The sequence below is a fragment of the Thermobia domestica genome, chromosome 14, assembly GCF_964235325.1.
Source record: "Thermobia domestica chromosome 14, izTheDome1.hap1.1, whole genome shotgun sequence".
NCBI lineage: Eukaryota > Metazoa > Arthropoda > Insecta > Zygentoma > Lepismatidae > Thermobia > Thermobia domestica.
In genome coordinates, this window is record NC_137467.1 from 173,187,119 (window position 1) to 173,210,346 (window position 23,228).

General features: G+C 35.7%; 1 protein-coding gene across 1 annotated transcript in view; it reads left to right on the forward strand.

The window, feature by feature from the left end:
- The first annotated feature begins 296 nt into the window (after window positions 1-296).
- The window catches only part of rk (G-protein coupled receptor rickets), a 604,059-nt gene continuing 581,127 nt past the window's right edge, over window positions 297-23,228 (forward strand). Inside the window, exon 1 of the mRNA XM_081739199.1 lies at window positions 297-536. Within this exon, the coding sequence (XP_081595325.1) occupies window positions 364-536 (173 nt within the window). The 5' untranslated portion in view covers window positions 297-363. The remainder of the gene's footprint in view (window positions 537-23,228) is intronic.

Consider the following 23,228-nt stretch of genomic DNA (forward strand, 5'->3'; position numbering starts at 1 on the left):
CAAGTGTGAAAGATTCTTTTTGAAACTTGATGAAATTCGTATTTCAAAGAACACTTCAGATTTCTTAGAATTCGAAATAATATTTCTGGTTCACTTCTCCCTTTGAAATACGAAGAAAAAGACGTGAAAATGTCGTTTTCATTCTCGATTGATGCTTCCTGACAAAAAGCCGCCTTGACCAGCATGAAGATATTTATTGGTCTTTGGCAACTCTGTTGTTGACGAATCTATCCGAGCGTTACCGAATCAGTACGAGATCTGCGGGCGTGTTTTCTTCTCACTAGTGTCGAGTGAGTCGGTGCTACGAATGGGGACGACGAGTATCGTGTGCAAAATGGAGTGACATAAAGACGCGCGGCCAGTATGAGCCCGCAGCTCCTAATCCCAGCCGTGATGTTCATGTGCGTATGGCTCCGTGACACCTGGGCCTGCCCCCTCTCATGTAACTGTGAACAGGGCATTGGGGAAATTAACTGTAGGGCTGCTGGTCTCACCAGGGTTCCCATCTTCAACACAGATTTTCCAGTCTCCAAAATGTAAGTACCTTTCTTTTGAAAAAGTTTTTTTTTGTACCCATACAAAATTAACGAAATCCTGTTTTTTTCATTTATTTAATCGCGTTCGAAATTATCATATTGTCTACAGTGTACGTTCAATGGACTGTCACATTGAAATTAATCCGAGAAGAATGAATGAAAACACGTTATTAATTTTTTTTCTTTTTTATAACATGCTTATCTACTGTCATGGATTAAAAGCCTGAATAGTTGATACGTTAAATGTTCAGTGGGAGTCAGGTCTGGTTTTGGAGGCAAACACTTGCACAGACTATCGCCGTATGACGCAACTTGTAGAACTGGCAAAGCGGTCAGACTTTTTAAGAAGAGGTCAATGCTATTTGATCAGCATTCCGATTTACAGTGCCAGCGGCTGAAGTAGGCGGTATTATTGTATGCTACTTGCTGTAGTGTTGTCAATGACAGAATATTAGCAAATGGACTACTATATTAGTGGGCTTGTGTGAAATGAAAGTGTAAAGAAAAGGAGGGGGAAGGGGGGAACAAGTGTTGGTCGAGGAACACTTGAAGTGTTAGTTCTGCACCCTCAAGCAGATACACAAACAGCTCTCTTGCCCCTCGCACCCCGCACACAGCTGGAGCCGCTGTTACTTTCATCTGGAGCAGCCCGGATAAACGGGGCCTACGTCATCATGACGTCACGGATATCGACCCAGAGAGGGTGGCCGTCATCACAATAACATCTCCAGAGGGACAACAATCACAGCAACAATCCACGCCTTTTCAAAAATGAAAAATCAGTTATTCTCCTCATTGTTGACACATTAACAATTGAAACATGGTCCTTTCACGGAGGTATTTTGATATGCCAGGTCAACCTTCATACAGCTGGTGTTGGTGTGAATCTTAAAAAGATAATTACAGTACACAGACTGCTCTTCTTGCATTCCAGCGAAGAAGGCGAGACATTCTTTGCGGTTAGCGGTACCTTAGAGGCATCGTACATAAAATATGTTTACTATGCCACTCAGACAACCCATAAACTGTTTACAGTTGTTGCTGGTTGTTTTTAAACATTCTTTTCATCCAAAATAACATTTTCTTTTTGTGGGTTGCTTATTAATAGTGTTATTTCTTTTTCTTTCTTTTTTTTTAAATATCTATTTGTATTTTTTACGTTTATATTCGCGAATTAGCTTAATTTTAAAGTTTAGGGGTTATTGTTTATCTGTTATCTACACGGATAATACTAGTTGTGTTTTCTATCGCAGCGGCAACGTGTACAATTTTGTCCTGCTTCCTCCCAAACAAGGGAGTTGAGTCCCAGTGGCGACTCTATGGTTGGAAAAGTAGGTCTCGTCAATGTTCCACCATTGGAGGTAGATACAGAGATTGGGCGTTAGCAAGAATTAAATTCATAAATAAATGTTATTTTCAAAATAAATTTACGCACTGCTTCGTTTTGTTGGCACTCAGGCAAAGTTCCAGAATTACCAAATGTACTTTTCTGGATCAAAGGATCCAATATATTTCAATTAAAAATTTTCTTGTACGCATTATATCTGAAGAACTACATATAGTGTAGCTAAACCCAAACTATCACTTCACCCAGTATGATCTGCTTATTCAGCAGAAAATACGGAAACTCGGTTTAGGGGCCGTACAAAAATTTTGTGGCCCCTGATCCAAAAACTAATTATTGGCCCAGATCGCAATCTTTTGATCCATTTTGGATCATTTTTCTAAAATTCTTGTTACCTGGACATTTCTTCCTTTTTGGGCCTAAAATATTTTGTGCGGGGAGGATTTTTTTCTTTTCTTTTCTTTCTTTTAGGAAAATAAGGAAATTTCTTATATTTTGCGGTACAAATAACTACTTTAAGTTGAAAGTTCATAATATAGGCCTATAAGTTTCGCAATATATTTAATAATCAGTATTGTAAACGTTTAGTTGTGTAAATCATATTTTCTCGTCAGTGGTGTCATTGGGGGAGGACAGAGGGGCAATCGCCCGACTTTCAGATATATATTTCTTTATAATCAATAATATAGTGAGGAGAAATGTAATGACTTGTATCGGATTACCACAAAGGAAAGTATAATGAAATTGATGTCCCCCCCTGAATAAGCCTCAAATCTGCCTGCCTCCCAACGTTGAAGACAACTCTGCTCCCTTGATCCTCCACAACATTGTTTTTCAACTTCATAAATATTTTGAACGTCACTTAAAAAAAAAAAAAAAAAGATTATAGGAACGATTTTACCCCCCGCCCCCCAATGTTGAAAACAAATTTGCGCGGTTGTGTTTCGTTTACTTAGTTATCACAGTTTTGATACGAAAACTAGTCTTGTCTTTGTAAAAAGTAAGTTCCTTATCATTGAAGGTAGAAACAAGTCTTTAAAAAAAAAATAACAGGTTTACAAGGAAAATCAAGAAATAAAGATGGAATTACAAACTGATATATTGAGATTGAAGCTAGATATTGAATTCTATAAAAACGATTGCCATTTTTCCTCTGCAGGTGTGTTTGCTTTATCTTTCACTAACATAATAGATTATTAAAAAAAAAAAAAAAAAAAAAGTTAATTTATTTCTAGTGTTTAGGCCTTTCGGAGTGTGAGTGTATTTTCCCTGCGTATCAGCTGATTGTGGTTTCCAGATCAAGACATCTGAATTGAGATCTATGCTATAGATTACATTTATGGCTCTCCATTGTCTGTTTCTCAACTAAATATACACACAAAACGCAACTTTGCCTCCAAAGACGCGTTATTTGAGTAAAATGAATAAAATTACACTTCAAAAGATACATGAAAATCCACTGAAATAACCGTAAGACTGACAAATGCCAAATTGTCTCTCTCTACAGTATAAAATTCACTTAGCACAAATTAAAGCCGCGGGGTGCTTCAGGACTCACAAAAATCAATCTTACGTAATAGAAGGTTTCTCGGAGATTCTCAAATATACATTAACCTTAAATATGCACTCATATTGTCAGAATAAAAGGCACAGCTCTCCCGCACTAAACTTTCTTGATGTAATATCTTAGTGTGCTGCAGTTATTAATGCAACATTTTCTTCTGAAATACGAAGAAAATTTTAAGAGATTTTCGGAAAATTTCGCCCAAAAGAAAACATCCCTGAAAGTAGATTACCTTTTGTAGATTTTTCCATGCGAAAATGACTGATACAATGTGTTAGGGATATTGATAAAATATTTGTATACAGCAGTGGTGCTCCCCCCCCCTTATGTCCATGACGCACCCCCCAATTGTCTATCCATAGGTGTTCTTCCATGTAAAAAAAACTTTTCGATTAATTTTTACACCCTCTCAAATATATTTATATAGATTTTTACTCCCCCAAATATTTCAATGACACAGTTTGCGTCATAGTCCCCCTTGTGGGCACCCCTGGTATACAGGGTATTTCAAAACAACACCGACAACGTTTGGGAGGTGATTCCTGACACCAAGATAAGACAAAAAGTATAAACCAACCTGGATGCACAAGTGCTTCCATTGAGAGTTATAGGCTGCCGAAAACTTGAAAATGAATTTTAAAGGTCCATAGCTCAAATTATGGAGGGGACGCGGTGGCTCAGTGGTATGGAGGGGGCGCGGTGCATAACATCGTGTTCGTGGATTTGTTCGTGATTTTTCCGTTTCGTTCTGCATTCTCGTTCCACCAATTTCTTAAAACCTTTTATTTTCATTAACAATCCGTATCCTTTGTCCAAAAATTATGACCATGGGACTTTTTTTTTAAAAAAATAACTTTCGGAGTGCCACAGGGTTCTAATATTGACCCATCTTTATTTTACTATGTATTGTATAAACAATTTATCAAATGTTATAGAGAGATTTTTATAGAGAAATTTAAGGTTTATGTGATGCTTAAGTAGGAGCAGAAGAACTTCAGTAACTTTTTAAGAAATCAAAATTGTACATCTTTTTTTATTAGAATCTCGTGATCTACTCTATCAAATGCTTTTGCAATATCCATATATATACATCCACACCTCTATTTTCATCTAACTGATCGTAAATACATTTTACAAAACTTAATAAATTTGTTATTGTTGATCTTCCAGATACAAAACCATGTTGTAGCTGAGATATTCCCAATTTAATATGTTCATAAATTCTGCCATACAGTATATACTCAAATACTTTAGCTAATGAATTAATAATAGAAACCCGTCTGTAATTCGAAATTACGGATGAATTTCCTGATTTTAAAATAGGAGTAACAGTAGATACCTTCCATCTACTTGGGAACTCACGTGTTCTCAAAGCCAGATTAAAAATAAACGTTAATTGTGGAGTTATTACTTCAGCACAACCCTTAATAATATATGGCGAAATACCATCTGGATCAGCCGATCTTTTAGGCTTCAACTTTTTCTTAACAATACTTAGAACTTCTGCACTAGTTATTGACCCAATATTCAGAATATCAAAGTTCGAATCTTTATTTGTTTCAGAAAATTTAATTCCTTCGGCATTATATTTAAAATTAGATTTCACAAGAACTTAGGAAAAATAGTGAGCAAAACCACTAGTAGCTTCTGCATTTGAATATGAGAGATCTTCTGAAGTATAAAATGTTTGTAAGTTACGAGAAGTTTTCAAACTTTGAACACAATCCCAAAATTCCTTGATATCTTGTTTTATTCCATTTCTAAATTATTACGATAGGCGCAAAACGCTATTTGAGTACATCTTTTAATGTCTGACCGCAACTCTCTAAACCTCTTATCATGATATTCAGAATATTTACGCTTTCTCGCACATTTATCCTTTATTCTTATGTCTTTAATTAAATCTTTGGTAAACCATGCCGGATATTTTGACTTTGATACATATTTGCATTTTGGAATACATTGGTCGAAATAATTATACAGAGATCTATATAAATAATCCACAGCTTTATCTACATTATTGAACTTATATAGATGTTCCCAATCATAGTCTCGCATCAGTGTATAAAGTAAAAGGAAATCGGCTCTTTTATAATTGTAATATTCTTTTTTGAATTCTTCTTGTACTCTACATTCAGTGTTTAAGGATAACACAAGATTCAGACAAGGGTGGTGAATATCCTCAATAACCAAAGGAAAGCTATCTCTTTTAATTACCATCCTAATATTACTAAGTACTAAGTCTAATGTTCTATTGTTATCATTTGTCACATTATTGTATGATGTTAAATTTAGCAAACTTGCAAGATTAGTATTGAGCGACATGAAGTAGAGCCATTCATGAAATTATAATTTGTTCCATTTATTTCACTTAAATTAAAGTCACCTAAGATAATACGATATCTATATCACTTTCTAAATAATTGATATAATCTGTATAAATGGTTAAGGGACTGGAAGGAGTAATATAAACAACATTTTTAAATATAGCTCATGTTTGAGTGAACAATTTAATAATCAAAGTTTCACAATTTGATGAATTATAAATAGAGTGAAGTTGAACTCTATAACAAGTTTTTACAGCTATCAGTGTACCACCTCCTCTAACCTTATTTGTTAAAGAAAAATTCTATCGTTTCGGAATACTTTATATCGCTCATCAAATAATTCACCATCTTTATTTATGTCTTGCGACAATGATGTTTCTGTTAGTACTATGAGATCATGTGAACAACCCAGCAAATTCTGAAGAAAATCTGCGGTTTTGGTTCTAAGTCCATTTACATTTTAATAATATACACTTAATTCATTATTACATATGTTTGTCATTAATATTCTTACAATTTGTCAATATCTTGTTCACAGCTCAAAACAATTACAGGTGAATTTTCATTCTTCCTAAATTTTATGCGGCCCATTTTGTCAACCCATAGAAATTTATAATTCTTGTCACGTTGAATGACTTTAGCTTTGGCGAATATAATCCGTCTTGCTGCGGTCAGTGATTGGTTTGTGTATATTGGGTTATTTGCAGTCAAACCTAAATGAATGGTATAAAGATTTCTTTTAACACGCCTTCTTTGTAATGAAGACACTTTATCAGGACTGCGCACAAATTTGACTATTATACCCTGAGTTAGTCTATTAATTACTTTCGGTAATCTATGACATGCGTCAATCATACTCTCATTAATTTCAAAATCCAAAGCTTTGCCTACATCAATTACTTTTGTACCACATTCTCGTTTGGTGTTACTGGAACACCGTATATTTCTAACATATTAGACCTAGAATACTGTTCAATTTCGTCATTTTTCAAACTAAGTACACTAATTTCTTTCTTAAGTCGAGCATTTTCATTTATTAGGTAATCATTTTGAATTTGTTGGTTTTGCATGATCTGTTGTTGATTCAAAATCAATTTGTTATTGTCCGCGAGCTTTCCATGACAGTTTTCAAGAGATTTACCCAAATCATCTTCTATTTTCTTTAAACTTTTTACTATATCTTCCTTAAAATGATCAAGCAAGATTGTTAAGTCTTCTTTTGATAATTTATCCATCTTAGTCTTTTCAGTATTCACCTAGTTATCAGACGTTTCACGACTTGATCTACATTTTGACATACAAACATTGCACAACCACGGTTTTCCACTTTTATGCAACTTCACACAGCCAGTATGAAAGGATGTATGGCACTCTTTACAATTTATTTTATTTTTAGCAGTTCTTGAGATGGGGGAGGAACACTTTCCGAGAAGAGAAGGAAGATAAGATTTTATTCTCTTGGCTCAACTTTGGAGGTATCATATCGTTTCGATTCTGGAATAATTCTTTCAAATCTCGTCTCAGTTATTGCAAATCATGTTGTTCTCGTCTCGGAAATTTGTGCACATACTAGTTCCTAAGTGAAGTCTTGACTACGGTAGGTCCCATAGTTTTGGAGCTATGGGCTTTTAAAGTTCATTTTTTCATGTTTTCGGCAGCCTATAACTCCGAAAGGAAGCATTTGTGCAACCAGGTCTACATTTTTAGTCTTATTTTGGTGTCAGGAGTCATCTTCCAAGCGCTGTCGGTGTTGTTTTGAAACACCCTATATATATCGAGAGAGAAAGAGTAGATGGATAGATATAACTCTCTCAGGAAACAAACCGTACAAGGTAAGCAAAAGTAAATTTTTACTGGATAGCACAAGTGACAAATAGGGACCTGCACAGCCATCCTAATATAAAGTGGGGCGAAATTTGATAGCACTGCAAATATCTTGGAAACGAATTATCCAAGATAGATGGTTGTCAAAAGGTACTGGAAAGACCTTAATCCATAAATGGATCGACAATTGTTAATTCTGGTATGTATGCATTTCAAGTAGAAACCAGTTGAGAATGCTCCAAGAGCAATGCTAGAACGAACTTAGAAAGAATTAATTTTTCTTATTAACTTCTAGAGTCTTTATACCAATTGTTCTATGTAGGTATACTTTATTATTATACTCATTAAACGATTCTTCTAATATTTCTATTCATTTATATTTTACTTGAGTACTAAATTTTTTCCGCATGTTTTGTATAAGAGTTATGTTAAAACGTTCTATGATATGATGTTTTACGAAGACAACAAACATTACAAATGGATATAGCAGATATGCAAGATAATGCAAAATATAATAATAATTACAAATATATATTATGTTGTATTGATATTTTTCGCGATATGCATATTATGTTCCGTTAGAAGCAAAGAAGGTTCTGAAATTGTAAAAGCAATAACATTTTTTTTTTTAAATATTAAGTTGCCCACAGAGTTAGGTGGTGAATTTTATAATCAACATGTAAAACGACTGTTTAAAAAAATATGAAATTAATCTTTATAGTGCTCAAAATGGAAGGCTCAAAATTGAGAAATTCGCAAAATGTCATCTCTCTATGACTTACGGTTCCCTAGATATGGCTCCTTAAATCTAAAAAAATCCGAACTTTTTTGGCCAATATCTAGGGCACGGAAAGTCATAGAGAGTGTCATCAATACCTAAGAGGATGGTAAACATTTTGGTACCAATAACAACCGATGGCCACTGACCAAATCATTGGCCAGTTGGACAGTGCCATCGGTTACTACTTAGTACCAAAATTTTCACCATTCTGTTAGGTATTGATTAACACCAATATGATCTCTCTACGACTTACGGTTCCAGAGATGTGGCTCCTTAAATCTTCCAAAATCGGAACTTTTTTCGCCAATATCTCGGGAATGGTAAGAGTGATGCGAAAAATTCCATAACTTTCTCAGATATTTTTTGATGCTCTGTCGAATGGAGGGCTCAAAATAATCGCAAATAACAGACAGACAGACACACAGACACAAAGTATTCAGTAACAAACTTTTTAAGTTCGTTGTTAACCATCACCACTACACTCATGCTATTGCAGTTCTCCTTCTTTTCTATCTGAGGATTTGAGATTAAGAAATAAACGCTTATACCTTATTCTGTGAAATCATATGTTTAACCCCCGTACCAATAAGAATTAAAAACAAAAACAAAATCAGATAATTATACTAAAATTTACTGTTCCTTGGTATAACAGGGTAAAATTTACTGTTATGTCTGGGTATAACAAACGGTTCTGCGAACTCGAAATATTTTAACTACCGGTTCTCGCGAACCGATTCAAACCGACTGAATAGCACCACTGGACATACAATGGACTCTTTCTTTTAACTGCCTATCTTCCAAGAAATAAGTTATTTTCGTTCTCAGCTGTGCTCGGTGCTCCATAACAATTTCCCATACAACTTACTAACTAAACTAACTCTATGGCCTATGAAACCCGAAGGTTCAATGCCGCGTTCACAAAAGCTCTCCATGACTTTTATCCTTAGCCAACTGGATCCAGTTTCTACTTTGTATTCTTATTTCTGCGAGATCCATCTAAATATTATCCTCCCATCTGCGCCTAGCTCTTCCTAATGGTTGTTTTCTGATTGGTCTTCCAGTTAAAACTGAAAGCGTTCCTACTTTCTTTCATTCTGGCTACGTGACCTGCCTACCCAAGCCTCCTAGATTTGATGACCTCAACAATGTTTAGTAAACCGTACAAGTTAATTAGTTCCTCGTTATGAAGTTTCCGCCATTCCCCATTCCCGTTCCTCTTGAGCCCGAATATTCTTCTCAGGATCTTGTTCTCAAATACTTTCAGTCTACGTTCTTCCCTCAGAGTAAGCGACTATCTTTCTCGACCATACACAAGAACGCCCATGATTATCGTATCATATTTTAGGTTTCAAATTCCTCGACACAATTCGCGACGACAAGAGATTCTGAACTGAATAATAATACAAATTCCCTGCTTTTAGTCGACATGTAATTTCTTCGTGGATATGATTTTCCTCTGTTAATATTGATCCTAGTTATTTGAAACTATCCACTTTATCAAAAGTATTATTTAATATTTTAACGCATCTATAGTTTGCTGTATTACGATCCCGACGCACTTCCATATATTTAGTTTTCTCTGCATTTATTTCTAAACCCATGTCCCTGTGAGCGTTTAATAAGAGCTCTGTATTTCTTCGTATTGTTCTCGTATCATCCCCTATTAAATTTACATCATCAACATACGCCTTAACCTCGTTAATACCATTCAACTCCAGGCCCTGGTTGCTATCTTTGATTTCCCTTATAGCGGACTCCAGGACAAAGTTGAATAATAATGGCGACAACGCATCTCCTTGTTTCAGGCCATTCTTGACGTGAAAGCTCGTGGTCTCATTTCATCATCGCATACGTAAGATCGAATTCAGGAGATTTTAGAGGATAATTGGATGGATAATTTATCTTGAAATTGTCGTTCTATTGTGTTTATTGATAATTCCACTTTAAATTAGGTTCGTAGCCCGCATATGAAAGTTCGGGTGAAACAAACTTATTATCTGAACATACGCCTACACACATACATAAATAAATTATAATACACGTAACTAAATCATATTACTTATTTTCCAAAAAAGGTGTAATAACTAGCTCCTCTGCCCACACGGCTATTGAATACATGTCTGGTCTGCCGTCTCTCTCGCCAGCTAAGATCAAATAACTTGGATAAAAGCTACATACAATAAGAATATTAAAATGATCCCAAAAATGGATCAAAAGATTGTGATCTTGCCAAGAATTAGTTTTTGGATCAGGGGCCACAAAATTTTTGAACGGCTCCTAAATTGAGTTTTCATATCTTTTATGGAATAAGTACATCACACTGAGTTAAGAGTCTTCATCCCGGTGAAATTAAAATACCGCTAATTGTACAGTAATTATGTGATATCTTCAAATAGATAAAAGATAATCGAAATGTGGAACAAGAGCGCCCTAGACAATATCATTTTACATGAGATACCGTTATCATGACTCACTTATCTGCTTTCGATTTCGAGCCATTTTGAAAATCGGCATTTATTTTCGCGTTTCTAAACAGCTGAAAACGGAAAGCCACTAGGTGACTTGAGATAACGGTACCTCACGCAAAATAATATTGTCTAGGGCGCTCTTGTTCCATATTTCAATTATCTTTTATCTATTTGAAGATACCACATAATTACTATAAAATTAGCGGTATTTTAATTTCGCCGGGATGAAGACTCTTAAGTGATAGTTTGGGTTTGGCTACACTAGATGTAATTCTCCAGATATAAGGCCTACAAGAAAATTTTTGACTGAAATATAATGGATCTTTTGATTGAAAAAGAAAAGAAAGAAAGAAAAAGAATAAGAGTTCATAATTCAAGGATAAACAATAGTTAGGTTTATAATTAATCCTCTTTAATATCATCTTTCTATCTTCCCATAATGTTCATTAACTAATAAACTTTTAAAAATATATACTGTTGCTTTCATTGGCACCAAGACGTAGAAGATTAATTATGTTTAGATATTGTATTGAGGTCAAACTGCAAATTTCTTGTTTGCATGTGGAATAGCAACATAAAGAAAACAAAAATCACTTCAGATTCATTTTTTTCAGTAAAGACTAGAAAGAATAATTAATTCTTCCGCTTTTATAATGAATTAGAACACATTTAGTGTTGCCAGGTGCATAAATTCAACATATTTTAGACACAAATTTACATAAGTAAATCATGCTGTAGAAGTTCTTTTTATTTCTTTCCTGTTTGTCAGTTAACGTGTTCCTTGTATAACAACGAAAAGGTGTTATGTGCATGTCAGAAAAGTGTTTTTCGACTAAAATGAACGAACACTCTTTCGTGTTCGCCAGGACATTCATAAATAATGTGCATGAAAATTGCCACCTGACTCATCGCAGAAGAAATCATCAACAGAAGGAAACATGAATACAGAGATGCATAGATATACTTAATAGACACAAACTAGAGGATGTGTTCCGTTTGAAGTACGACCATTTAAAGCCCGTCTCTCTTGTTCACATCGACCATAGGTTGGTGGTCAAGATGGAAATTTTAAAACTTTTCTCGCCCTTGGAAGAGTTCTTTTATACTTGGATAGTGTCTCTTCTTCGTAACTGCATCTAGATATTCTATCCTCGGTCTTCCTCTTCCTGATTTTCCTTCTGCCTTTCCCTGTATCAACACGGTGATCCAATCAGAGTGCCGAATAAGATGGCCAAGCATGCTGTTTTTCTTTTCTTTTTTTCCTATTATCTTCATGATCTGTCGTCCTACATTTAGCTTCCTTTAGTACGTCTTCATTCCTTTTCCTTTCGGTCCATGATATGCGCAGCTTTCTGTGCCAACACCACATTTCAAATGCTTCCAGCTTCGATATTTCAGCTTTTCTCAATTTCCACGTCTTTGATCGGTAAAGCGCCACGCTCATACCAATATTCGAATACATATTGGACAACAATGTATTCGAATTCATATGTCTAACCTTTGGAGATACTGGACAACAATGTATTCGAATTCACATGTGTAACCTTTGGACATATTGGACAACAATGTATTCGAATTAACATTGTAACATTTGGACATATTGGACAACAATATATTCGAACTCACATGTGTAACCTTTGGACATATTGGACAACAATATATTTGAATTCATATTTCTAACCTTTGGACATATTGGAAAATAATATATTCGAATTCATATGTCTAAACTTTGGACATATTGGACAACAATATATTCTAATTCACATATCTAACCTTTGGAGATATTGGACAACAATATATTCGAATTCACATGTCTAACCTTTGGACATATTGGACAACAATATATTCGAATTCATATGTCTAACCTTTGGAGATATTGGACAAGAATATATTAGAATTCACATGTCTAATCTTTGGACATATTGGACAATGTATTCGAAAATTAAGGGTTAATCATAATATTAGTCTATATCTTGTTAACCAGGTTGTGGACTGTGGTATTCCTAGTCTCATAATAAAAAAAATTAAGGGGTATACATCATTATAAGTTTTATGTTAATAAATGGCATGGTTGTCGTACAGGATCATGTATTAGGTTTAAGTAACGAGTTTTTTTCCTCAATTTTCTCGAAAACGGCGCATGATAGTGTACGCTCATCGATATCGGCACACTATATGTGAATCAGCTTATGTGTTGACTTTTTATTTTGTTATATGCTAAGAATATAGTAGAACTTGTTTTGAAGTAAAAATAATACACTCTAAATATAAAAAGGAAGACAATTAAAACAGGTGTAACTTACGCTGAAATACCTGTCAATTAAGAAAGCCAGATTGCCTCCGTACATGACCAAGGAAAATGAAATGAAATCTTTCAGTTTTACGTCGCACGATTATGCCAGCTAGGCTAAAGGAGACGGTGATTATGAGAAATGAATGCAAGGGTGGAGTGAAAAAAGTGGAAGAAAACGGAGAACCTCGAGAAAACCCACGCACCCAGTGTTTGTCCACCACCACAAATTTAACTTGGCTTGAGCGGGAATCGATTTAGGATTTAGGTTTCTGGGCTCTCGGTATCTTATGGCCATTTAGATGGGATGACGTTTGAGGGATGACGTCTCTCGGCGAGCACACAATCTGGGAAAAGGGAGGGAATAAAGGATTGGGGAAGGAAGGAAGCGGCCTGGGATCTATAAGTTAGGTACTACCCCGGCATTTGCCTAGTGTGAATGAGGAAAACGCAGGAAAACCTCATTCAAGGTGGCTGGCCTGAAAAAGCTGTTACACTTTTTCGACCAAGTGCCCCCACCGGGAATCGAACCCGGAACCTCTCGCATGGAAGGCGAGAACGTTAGGACTAGGCTACGCGGGGCCACTGAGCGGGAAGCGAACCAGAGACCACACACACCACAGGTGAAGGCTTTAGTACTGAGCCACCGTGGTCCCATATGTTTCAAAGGGTTTTCTTCTCAAATTATATATTTTTTGAATGACGAGGATTTCAAATAATAATAATAATAATAATAATAATAATAATAATAATAATAATAATAATAATAATAATAATAATAATAATAATAATAATAATAATGTAGATGTTTGGGATCAGAAAACACTTTACACATGACTAATTTTGTTCCAATTAATGGAGTAATTGCTATAGAAGTATGATACTTCCGTACTCTAGTGGTTAGAGCATTGCACTCACGTCCGTGCGGTTCCGGATTCGATTCCCGGCCGGTGCTTCCAGCCGGTATGTTCACCAAGCGTCGTGAGGCAAACTGGGGAATCACGTGAATAATGTTAGAGACGGAGTGATCGTATGTTCGTAGCTAGGCTGGATGTAGTTCAGCTGGTTGCTAATAGATGGCGCTGGAGCGACTCAGGCGCACAAAGAGCTTTCACGTTAAGTGGTGGTGGATCTTAAAACAATAGCGATTTTTATGGTATGTGCTAACGGCGTAATAATTAATTTTACACAGTGTGCTTGTATAAAAGGTAGAAACTATGTAATACGTAGAAAGAACGTAAATTTCGGAAACGGACGCTATGATTCTTGAAAATCAGATACTTAGATCGATCTTAGGATACACCCTTCTTTCCTATTGGTTGGTGAAATAGCTGTTTTCAAGGTCATGTTTCAAGTTAACCCACAATAAGTATAGTAGACATGTTAAAAAGCTTTGCGCCTTGTTGTCTCCACCCGTCATGAACTTTAATTAATATTCAGTGTAAGTTTTGCTCAGAACTTGAGGTAAGGAATAGCCTGAATGCTATACGATTTGTTTTCTTATTTTAAACGCACTTCAGACTCCTTGGGCTCCCGTTTCAAATGTAGGTTGCAAGTTTCTTTTCTTTTTTTTAGGTTTTCTTCTGTTGTGATGAGCTGACAGATAGAAGGACCAATCTGTCCGTGAGAAGTATATATCAACTAGTGGTGGGCACAAAAACCGGTTTTTCGGTTATTTTAAAAAAACGAAACCGGTTTTTGAAAATTTTCGAAAAACCGGTTTCGGTTTTCTTCAAAACCGGTTTCGGTTTTTCACCGAAACCGGTTATCGGTTTTTTCCAAAACCGGTTCGGTTTTTACCTGGTCCGGTTTCGGTTTTCTTCAAAACCGATTCCATTTTTTCCCAAAATTTGTTCTATTTCTGACCAGAATGGTGTTTCGTTGTTCTCCGGAAACCGAATCCATTTCCACAGAAATAGTTTTATGTGTTTTCGAAAAGTTTTCACCGAAACCAGTTTCGGTGAAAACCGAACCGGTTTTGGAGAAAACCGAAATGTCGGTTTTTCGGGTTTCGGTTTTTATAAAAACCGGTTTTGCCCATCCCTAATATCAACACAGCACTTATATTTTATTGGGTCAAGATATTAGTTCCAATTCATAAACTTATGTGCTCACTAGAAGCACAAAATTGAATAATTCAGTTTCGTTCTTTGTTTTGATCCTAGAAGTTACCGAACAATACATTATTTTTATGTCAGGAAAGAATTTGCTGAATTGAAAACAGTTTTGCCCACGATAGACGAGACGGGAAATAAGGCTTTCTAGTCTCACCGCGTAAATTTTGCAGAAGTTTCGTCTCGTCTCGATTCTAAGATACCTTTTCCCAGTTCGTCTCAGCTTGTAAATTTATGTGCAAGATTTATGCCCTGATTATTTCTTAATTTCATCTAAAAGTCATCAGAGTCCTTCAGCATGACAAAAGGTCCACGAAGGAGATGGAGTGAGTCAGATGGGTCAAGATTTGTGAGTGGGTCAGTGGGTCAGCAGGACATGAGTCAATGCGATCCACTACCCATCATGACCCACTCTGACCCACCGACTCACTCTGCTTAGTGCATTGTAGACAGCATCTTCTGAATAATGATGAATTTGTCTACGTTTTACTTTCAAGTCTTTCATTTTTCTTCGTTTTTCATTTGTTTCTATTTACTTACCTGAGATGAGTATATCTAAGTGAAAAAAGTGCTTAAGGTACTTTTGAATATTAATATTTGTTATTGTAATAATAGCAATAGGATTTACTACTTGGCTTTCGAGACACAGTCGAATTATATCGTTTTTTTTCTTTTTTCCCTTATGTTGGCCTACTCTACTTTGATTTGAGACTTTCAAATTTCATCCCATTTTCCACTGAAAAGTATCTGTAACTCAACAAGGAAATAATTACATATGATAATTACGGTAAATTGAAATTTATCGTAATATGGATTATGACAGACACTTTACCCTTTCATATCGTAAAGATCAAATCCACCGGTATTGTAACAGAGCGATGCTTGAGCGGTTGACCATAGAAATCCAAACTCCGATTAGTGATAATTTCACAGCCTTGATTTTATTATAAGTGTAAACTCAATAAAGTCAGTGGAGAGAAGGGCGTGGGGTCAGAGTGGGTCTCGATGGATCGTGGGTTATGATGGTTGGTGGATCATGGGTTGAGTTGACCCCCGTCATTGACCCACGCCATCTCTGCTCGATTCCTCTCATTTCCGAAACGAGAAACTTATTGTCTCGTGAGCAGCATTAGAAACATTGTATGAGGAAGACTAAAATTGCTGGATAATGCTAGAATTGATGAGCAGAAACGTATAGGCTTACAGTTTAAACTGAGATCTCAATCAGTGTAGTACGTTCAATGTTCTCCTACTGGGATTCGAAATCGAAACCTTGTGCATTAGGGAAAGCACCCAAGCCATTAGACCAGCGAGGAAAGATGAGTAAATTATTCGAATAATGTTGAATCTCCAGCTTACAATTTTGTTCTGTATTTAAGCTAACTTTGAGTAAAAATAATATACAGTGGCTATCAGGGCTGGATTATCCCATCTGGAGACCCTAGGCCGGAAATAAAAATGTGGCCTCTGCTGACTTCGCCTAATGTATTTCTGTTAAAATTAGGGATGGGCAAAACCGGTCTTTATAAAAACCGAAACCCGAAAAACCGACATTTCGGTTTTCTACAAAACCGGTTCGGCTTTTCACCGAAACCAGTTTCTGTTTTCTCAAAAACCGGTTCGGTTTTCTCCAAAACGGGTTCGGTTTTCACCGAAACTGGTTTCGGTGAAAACTTTTCGAAAACACATAAAACTATTTCTGTGGAAATGGATTCGGTTTCCGGAGAACAACGAAACACCATTCTGGTCAGAAATAGAACAGATTTTGGTAAAAAACCGGAATCGGTTTTGAAGAAAACCGAAACCGAATTAGGTGAAAACCGAACCGATTTTGAAGAAAACCAATAACCGGTTTCGGAGAAAACCAAACCGGTTTTTAAGAAAACTGAAACCGGTTTTGGTGGAAAAAACGAAAATCGTTTTTTTGAAAATTTCAAAAACCGGTTTCGGTTTTTCTAAAAACCGAAAACCCCAAAACCGGTTTTTGTGCCCACCACTAGTGAAAATACAGTAGGAAAGTTAAGGGAATATGTTTCATATTTTTGGTCATATTCTATGATTATGATTGTATTTTTCATGATTTTTTTTAGATAGTCAGTTGACATTTTAATCAGAGTAGGAGGCCCGGGGCTATAGCACCCCCTTAATCCGGCCCTGATGGATATACTTTATGTAAACCTTTATTAAATTTATTATAATTTTAGTGCCAAAACAGTAATAATAATAATAATTTAATTTAATAATATTTAAAATGCTAAGAACAGCGTTAGTCAAGTATAGTACTGTACAAGGTAATTCAATATTTTGTGCATAATACAATTTAAAGACTTAAAATTCAATGTTAGTGTCATCTTAAAGTACAATTCTAATATTTCATAGTTTAAAACTGAGTCATATAAAGCAAAATACAACAAAGTAAAACCACAAAAATAGCCCTAATCTTATTGATTAGATTGTCTAGTAATGATATAAAAAAAATCATGTAAGAATTATTATTATAACAGGACATTACAAAAGTACTAAAAAAATTAATACAAGCCTGCTGTCCAAGATCCCTGTCTTCTGTTATTAAACATAGTAAATAAGGTACTTAAGGTACACAATAAGAGTTCTTTGTACCGATCTTACACAATAAATTTGTTCCCCTTACTCTGTGAATTACTCTGTATGAGATGTTATTTACAAAGTACTAACTGTATAATTTTTCTAGAATGGACCCTAAAAATCTTCACTTGTCCTCTTCTTTGTGATAAAAGGTCTAACTTAAAAACCTTCTATAATAATAATAATAATAATAATAATAATAATAATAATAATAATAATAATAATAATAATAATAATAATAATAATAATAATAATAATAATAATAATAATAATAATAAATACCTAATATATTATACGGTTAGTGTAAATTCCATGCTAAACAAGAGCGAACATGTATTTTTAAAGTAGCAAGTATTATTATTATTATTATTATTTAAAAATATAAACACACAAACGAACTAGTGTCAATGATACGTGAATGGTCCCAGAGAGAATTAGTACTTGTTCAGCTGGAAGCTGGAAACCGTGTTATTCATAAACGACCAGCAATAAATGCAATAAAAGGTAAAAAGTATGGGCCATAAATACTTTTAATATATGGTGGTCTCGTGCAGCGCAAAGTTGTTCTTAATTTAAATGGCAACAAGAACTAGTAGCTTCGTAATTGAAGGCTTTTTATTTTATTTTATTTCTTTTATGTTTTTATTGCATGTTTACGCGCATTGGGTCGTGTGCTTTTAAATGGCCAATAATTGTAATTGGTTTTTATATCTTATGGAGCAAGCAGGAAGTCTATTTTCTCATTTTCCTATTACCAATACAATATAAGTGAGGAAAATGGCCTCCTTAAATATCTGGAACTTGGTAGTTCGGGTTCAGTTACTGACCAGGATTTCGTCAAGAAAATTTTGTTTTGGGAGTGGGTCTTCACTGAAACACACTTGTTAAAGAACATGTCATGCATAGTAGTATGTAATAATCACAACTTTTTTTTTTCAATTGTTTTGGACGAACTAACAAAAAATATCCAAGAGTTAGCACCTTGGAATATGCTATTTGCGGATGACAACGTGTTGGGGAGGAGACCAAGCCAGCAAGAGAAAAGTAGATGTCTGGAGAGGAGCACTGAAGAGCAAAGAGCTTATAATTAGTAGAACTAAGACATAATATTTTCATTGTTCTCTCAGGAAAAATGTAATCGAGAATACAAGAATACAAGTGGACGAAAAAGAGGTGTTAATGACAAAGAAATTCAAGCACATACAGTACACGATTCGAACTAGTTAAAACCAAGATATGAAACCACAAACAAGAATATAATCACTGAAGTACGAAAATAAGGGACAAAGCACAGTGTCGAAGCAGTTTTGCCCAAGTGAAAACTCAGACAATGTTAAACACAAGACACAAAATTGAAATGATGCATGCGCTTGGATTGACAATTGATTAGCAGACTCACTTTTCTGATGCACGTAATATTGTATCACCTCACACATTATTGGTAGTCAGTTTCATAGGTCTATAGGAATTCATATAGACCTATGTTCAAATGTTGGCAACACTGTATATCAAGACTTCCCAGATATGGCTCTACTCATAATTAGCTTTGCTAGATGTTATAATTTGTGTTCCGTGCCATTTAACAAAACTTCATTTTGTGTTCCGTCGGCAACACTGCATTGTATATGATGTTATTGAGCGTGTCTGTAGGTACAATGTTTGTTTACTATACTGTTGTGTGTCATTTTGATTACTTTGATCATTTTGAAGTTCTTTCTGTGACAGTGTATCTTTTGCATTGCTATCTTTACATGATTCTAGATCCTTCTTTCCTCTGTATCTCCTGTGTTTCTGAGTGTCGGCGCGTAAAACTTTGGATTTCTCATTTTCCTTCACTCCTCTATCGATTGCACATTGTTTGATTTAGCAATGCTACTATCAATATAGGATGTTCCCTTGTTAGTTAGGTGCAGTGCAAGAGTATCAAATTAGCAATTAATCGTACTAAAGAACTATTATAAATTTGTATTTTTATTAGTACATTCATTGGTAACTTTCATAAAAGCATCTTGTTGTATTGTACCCGGATTCCTTGTTGACATCTGTCTACGTTGTTATCGAACATTAGGCTAAAATCATTTCTACAAATTAGCGGTCAAACACAAAACAAATGGAAAATTACACGATGGCAATGGATACACCACGCTTTCATTTACCACGTGCCATTAGATACGGTTATTTAAAAAAAAGTTCCACGTTGCTGACGTCGGTTTGACTAATTAGTTCCGTCGTGATATATTACTAATTGCCGAGTTTCCAGTTTCTCACGGAGTTTGCGGTCTGTATATATTTTTGTCCTGTGATTTCAGGTGTGTGGTTACAAATTTGCTCACTAGGTAGCAGGACGCGTGAACATGTCCGAGAAGTTAACGCGGGCTCTTCGAAAGAGTTTTGCGTTCACTAGCAGAGAGGATGGCTATTGTATGCGAGAGTAGTCACGCCCTTTAAAAGCACTACATTGGTTATAGCCAGATCCGAATCGTCCGTAGGGCTATAGGCAAAATAGGCAGCAGCCTAGGCAATTTTAAGAGTTGCGGAGTTTTGACATTAAGAATCTTCACTACAGCGAAATTAAGCTACCGCTAATTTTAGATTTTTTCTGTAATATCGTCAAAACAAATAAAAATATTAGAAAAGCAGAAACGTAGTGAACTAGACAATACGATTTTGCATGTGATATCGTTATCACAACTGATCTATCTGCTTTCGATTTGGAACTGTAGATATATTTAGCATTTTTGGCAGGTTCTGTAAATAGCGGCATACCAAAAGCAGATAGGTGAATTGCGATAAAGGTATCACATGCTAAATTATATTATCTAGTTCACTACCTTTTTGCTTTTCGAATATTTTTATTTGTTTTGAAGATATTACAGAAAAACTCTAAAATTAGCGGTAGTTTAATTTCGCTGTAATGAAGATCCTTAGGAGAGTAAACTGGGTAAAAGTACTAACGCAAGCTATCATATATGGTAGCATGCTTCACCGCATACTTGATCGAAATTGAAATGATATTATTAACTTATGTTCCAATCAGAAGGGCAATGGAGAGTATTGTTTGTTTAAGTAAAGGGGTGTCGGAATATTTTTCGCCTAGTGTGTCAAAATACCTGGAATTGTCACTGGTTATAGTTACAGCTAAATAAGTATACAGTGTAAGACAGGGGCGGATCCAGGGGGGAGATCGCCCCGCAAAGGAAACTTTCTTATTTTATCCATCCCAGAGTTTGGAGCTCTTAAAAGTAGCTCTAAGTAGCACTATTACAACCCACCGCTCACCCCAGAAGTTCATCTTGGATCCGCCCCTGGTGTAAGACAAAAGCTTTCTGTGTGTTAAAGAAAAGCATCAAGGCTGTGTTGAATCGCAACAAAACATTTAAAGGTTGGATTTTTAGTTCGTGAAAATGAAACGATTTTTTTAACATCCCACGTTATGCCCTTTAGGCTAAGGGGACGATCATTAAAGCAAATGAAGATGATAAAAGAATTGTGGAATGACAAAGTGGGAGGAAACAGAAGTACCCTTAGAAACCACGGACACGATCTTGTCTATCACAAACTTACTTAGCCGGGGATGGAACCAAAGACCCCACACACCAGTAAATAGTAATCTATCATTGAGCCTCCGTGACCCCGGCGTATTTCAAGTTGTTCGACTTCTGGGGCTTAGATTTCAGCGGGGGAAACACTATATTTTAATATACAAGTACATATATAAAGAGAACTATACAGAGTGTCTCAAAAATCCTGGCATAGGGTAACTGCTATTATTAGAAAAAATGAAATGAGTTTTACGTCCCACGGTTATTCCAGTTAGGCTAAAGGAGACGGTGATGATGAGTAATGAATGAATTGGTGGAATGAAGAAAGTGGGAGGAAACGGTAGAACCCCGAGTAAACCCACGCACACGGTGTTTATCCACCATAAAGTTCACTTGGCGGGGGCTGGAATCGAACTCGGGGCCCCAAGAACCAGAGGTGAACGCTCTACCACTGAGCCACCGCGGCCCCTTGTTATTATCAGAATTACAACAAAACATAAGAGGGGAAACCGTCTCCAAATATGATGTTTTCAATCTAAAGTGAAGGAACTTTTTAAATCGGACGAGCCGTTTGGGCTGTACACTCTTTAGGCGCCCAATGTTAAATGAAAATGCAACGATGCAATTTACCTGGGCCCACAACATAGGTGAATGAAGTTACTGTCTTTTACGCTAACGTGCTGATGGCCAGCCCCCCTTTCAAACATGCCCCCATTCACTTTGTGCTGTGGGTCCAGGTAAATGGCAACGTTGCATTTTCATTTAACATTAGGCACATAAAGAGTGTACAGCCCAAATGGTTCGTCCGATTTAAAAAAATCCTTAATTTTAGATTGAAAACATCATATTTGAAGACGGCTTCCCCCTCTTACATTTTCTTGTAACTCGAATGATAACAGTTACCCTATGTCAGGGGACTTTTGAGACATCCTGTATATTTCGCCAGTATTACAATGAGTTTCATTTTCATTTAACGTTATACTAGTGTGTGTGGAAATATACTCTACATATACGATGATTTTTAGATTAATTTGCTTCATTCATAACTCCCTGTAAACAAAAAAGACAGCCGTAGGGCACTGTAGCGTTGTTTTTATACCACGCGAAACATATGTATATTAGTACATGTGTCGGTTTGTGTGATAGCGTATAGCAGTTGGTTTACCTCAAGCAGTAATTTTAATCGCGTTTTAATTGAAATTGGATTACCCGTCAGCAAACAAAGTTGACGTAATTGCCTTTGAGACTCATAGAATTTTGTTTAGCACACTCTGTTTCTTTTTTCTTTAAAATATTTTTTTCCTGTGTTTTAACTTCTATCATTTTATCTCGACGCTTTATCAATGTATTTTTGAGTAAACATGTTCAACGAAAATCTGTTTCTCTTTTTCTTTCTTTCTTTTTTTTTCTTTTACGCTTTTACACTTTCAGTAGTTTTATTTTTGTCAATAAACGAAGTTAGAGGATGAGGTACACATTTGGAACTCATAACTAAAACCGTATAATTTAGGATTCTCAAAGGTTTATCAGTGAAGAAACAGACGCCATGTTAAGCCAATATCATCTAAATTATTTATTCCGAAATTATGTTTTATATAATCTTATCCTTCCACTTTCTTGGACTGCCCAAAGATTTTTCTTTTAATCAAAAGATCCAATATATCTCAATCAAAGAGAACTACATATAGTCTATAGCCAGTGGCGTAGCAGCTGCCCCCGCAACCCCCGCAGTGCAGGGGGCCCCGAGATATAGGGGGCCCCGAAGTCTTGCGATGAATAAAGATTTAAAGAAGTAGAGCTTCAATCCTACTTCTATGAATTTACACGTTTCAT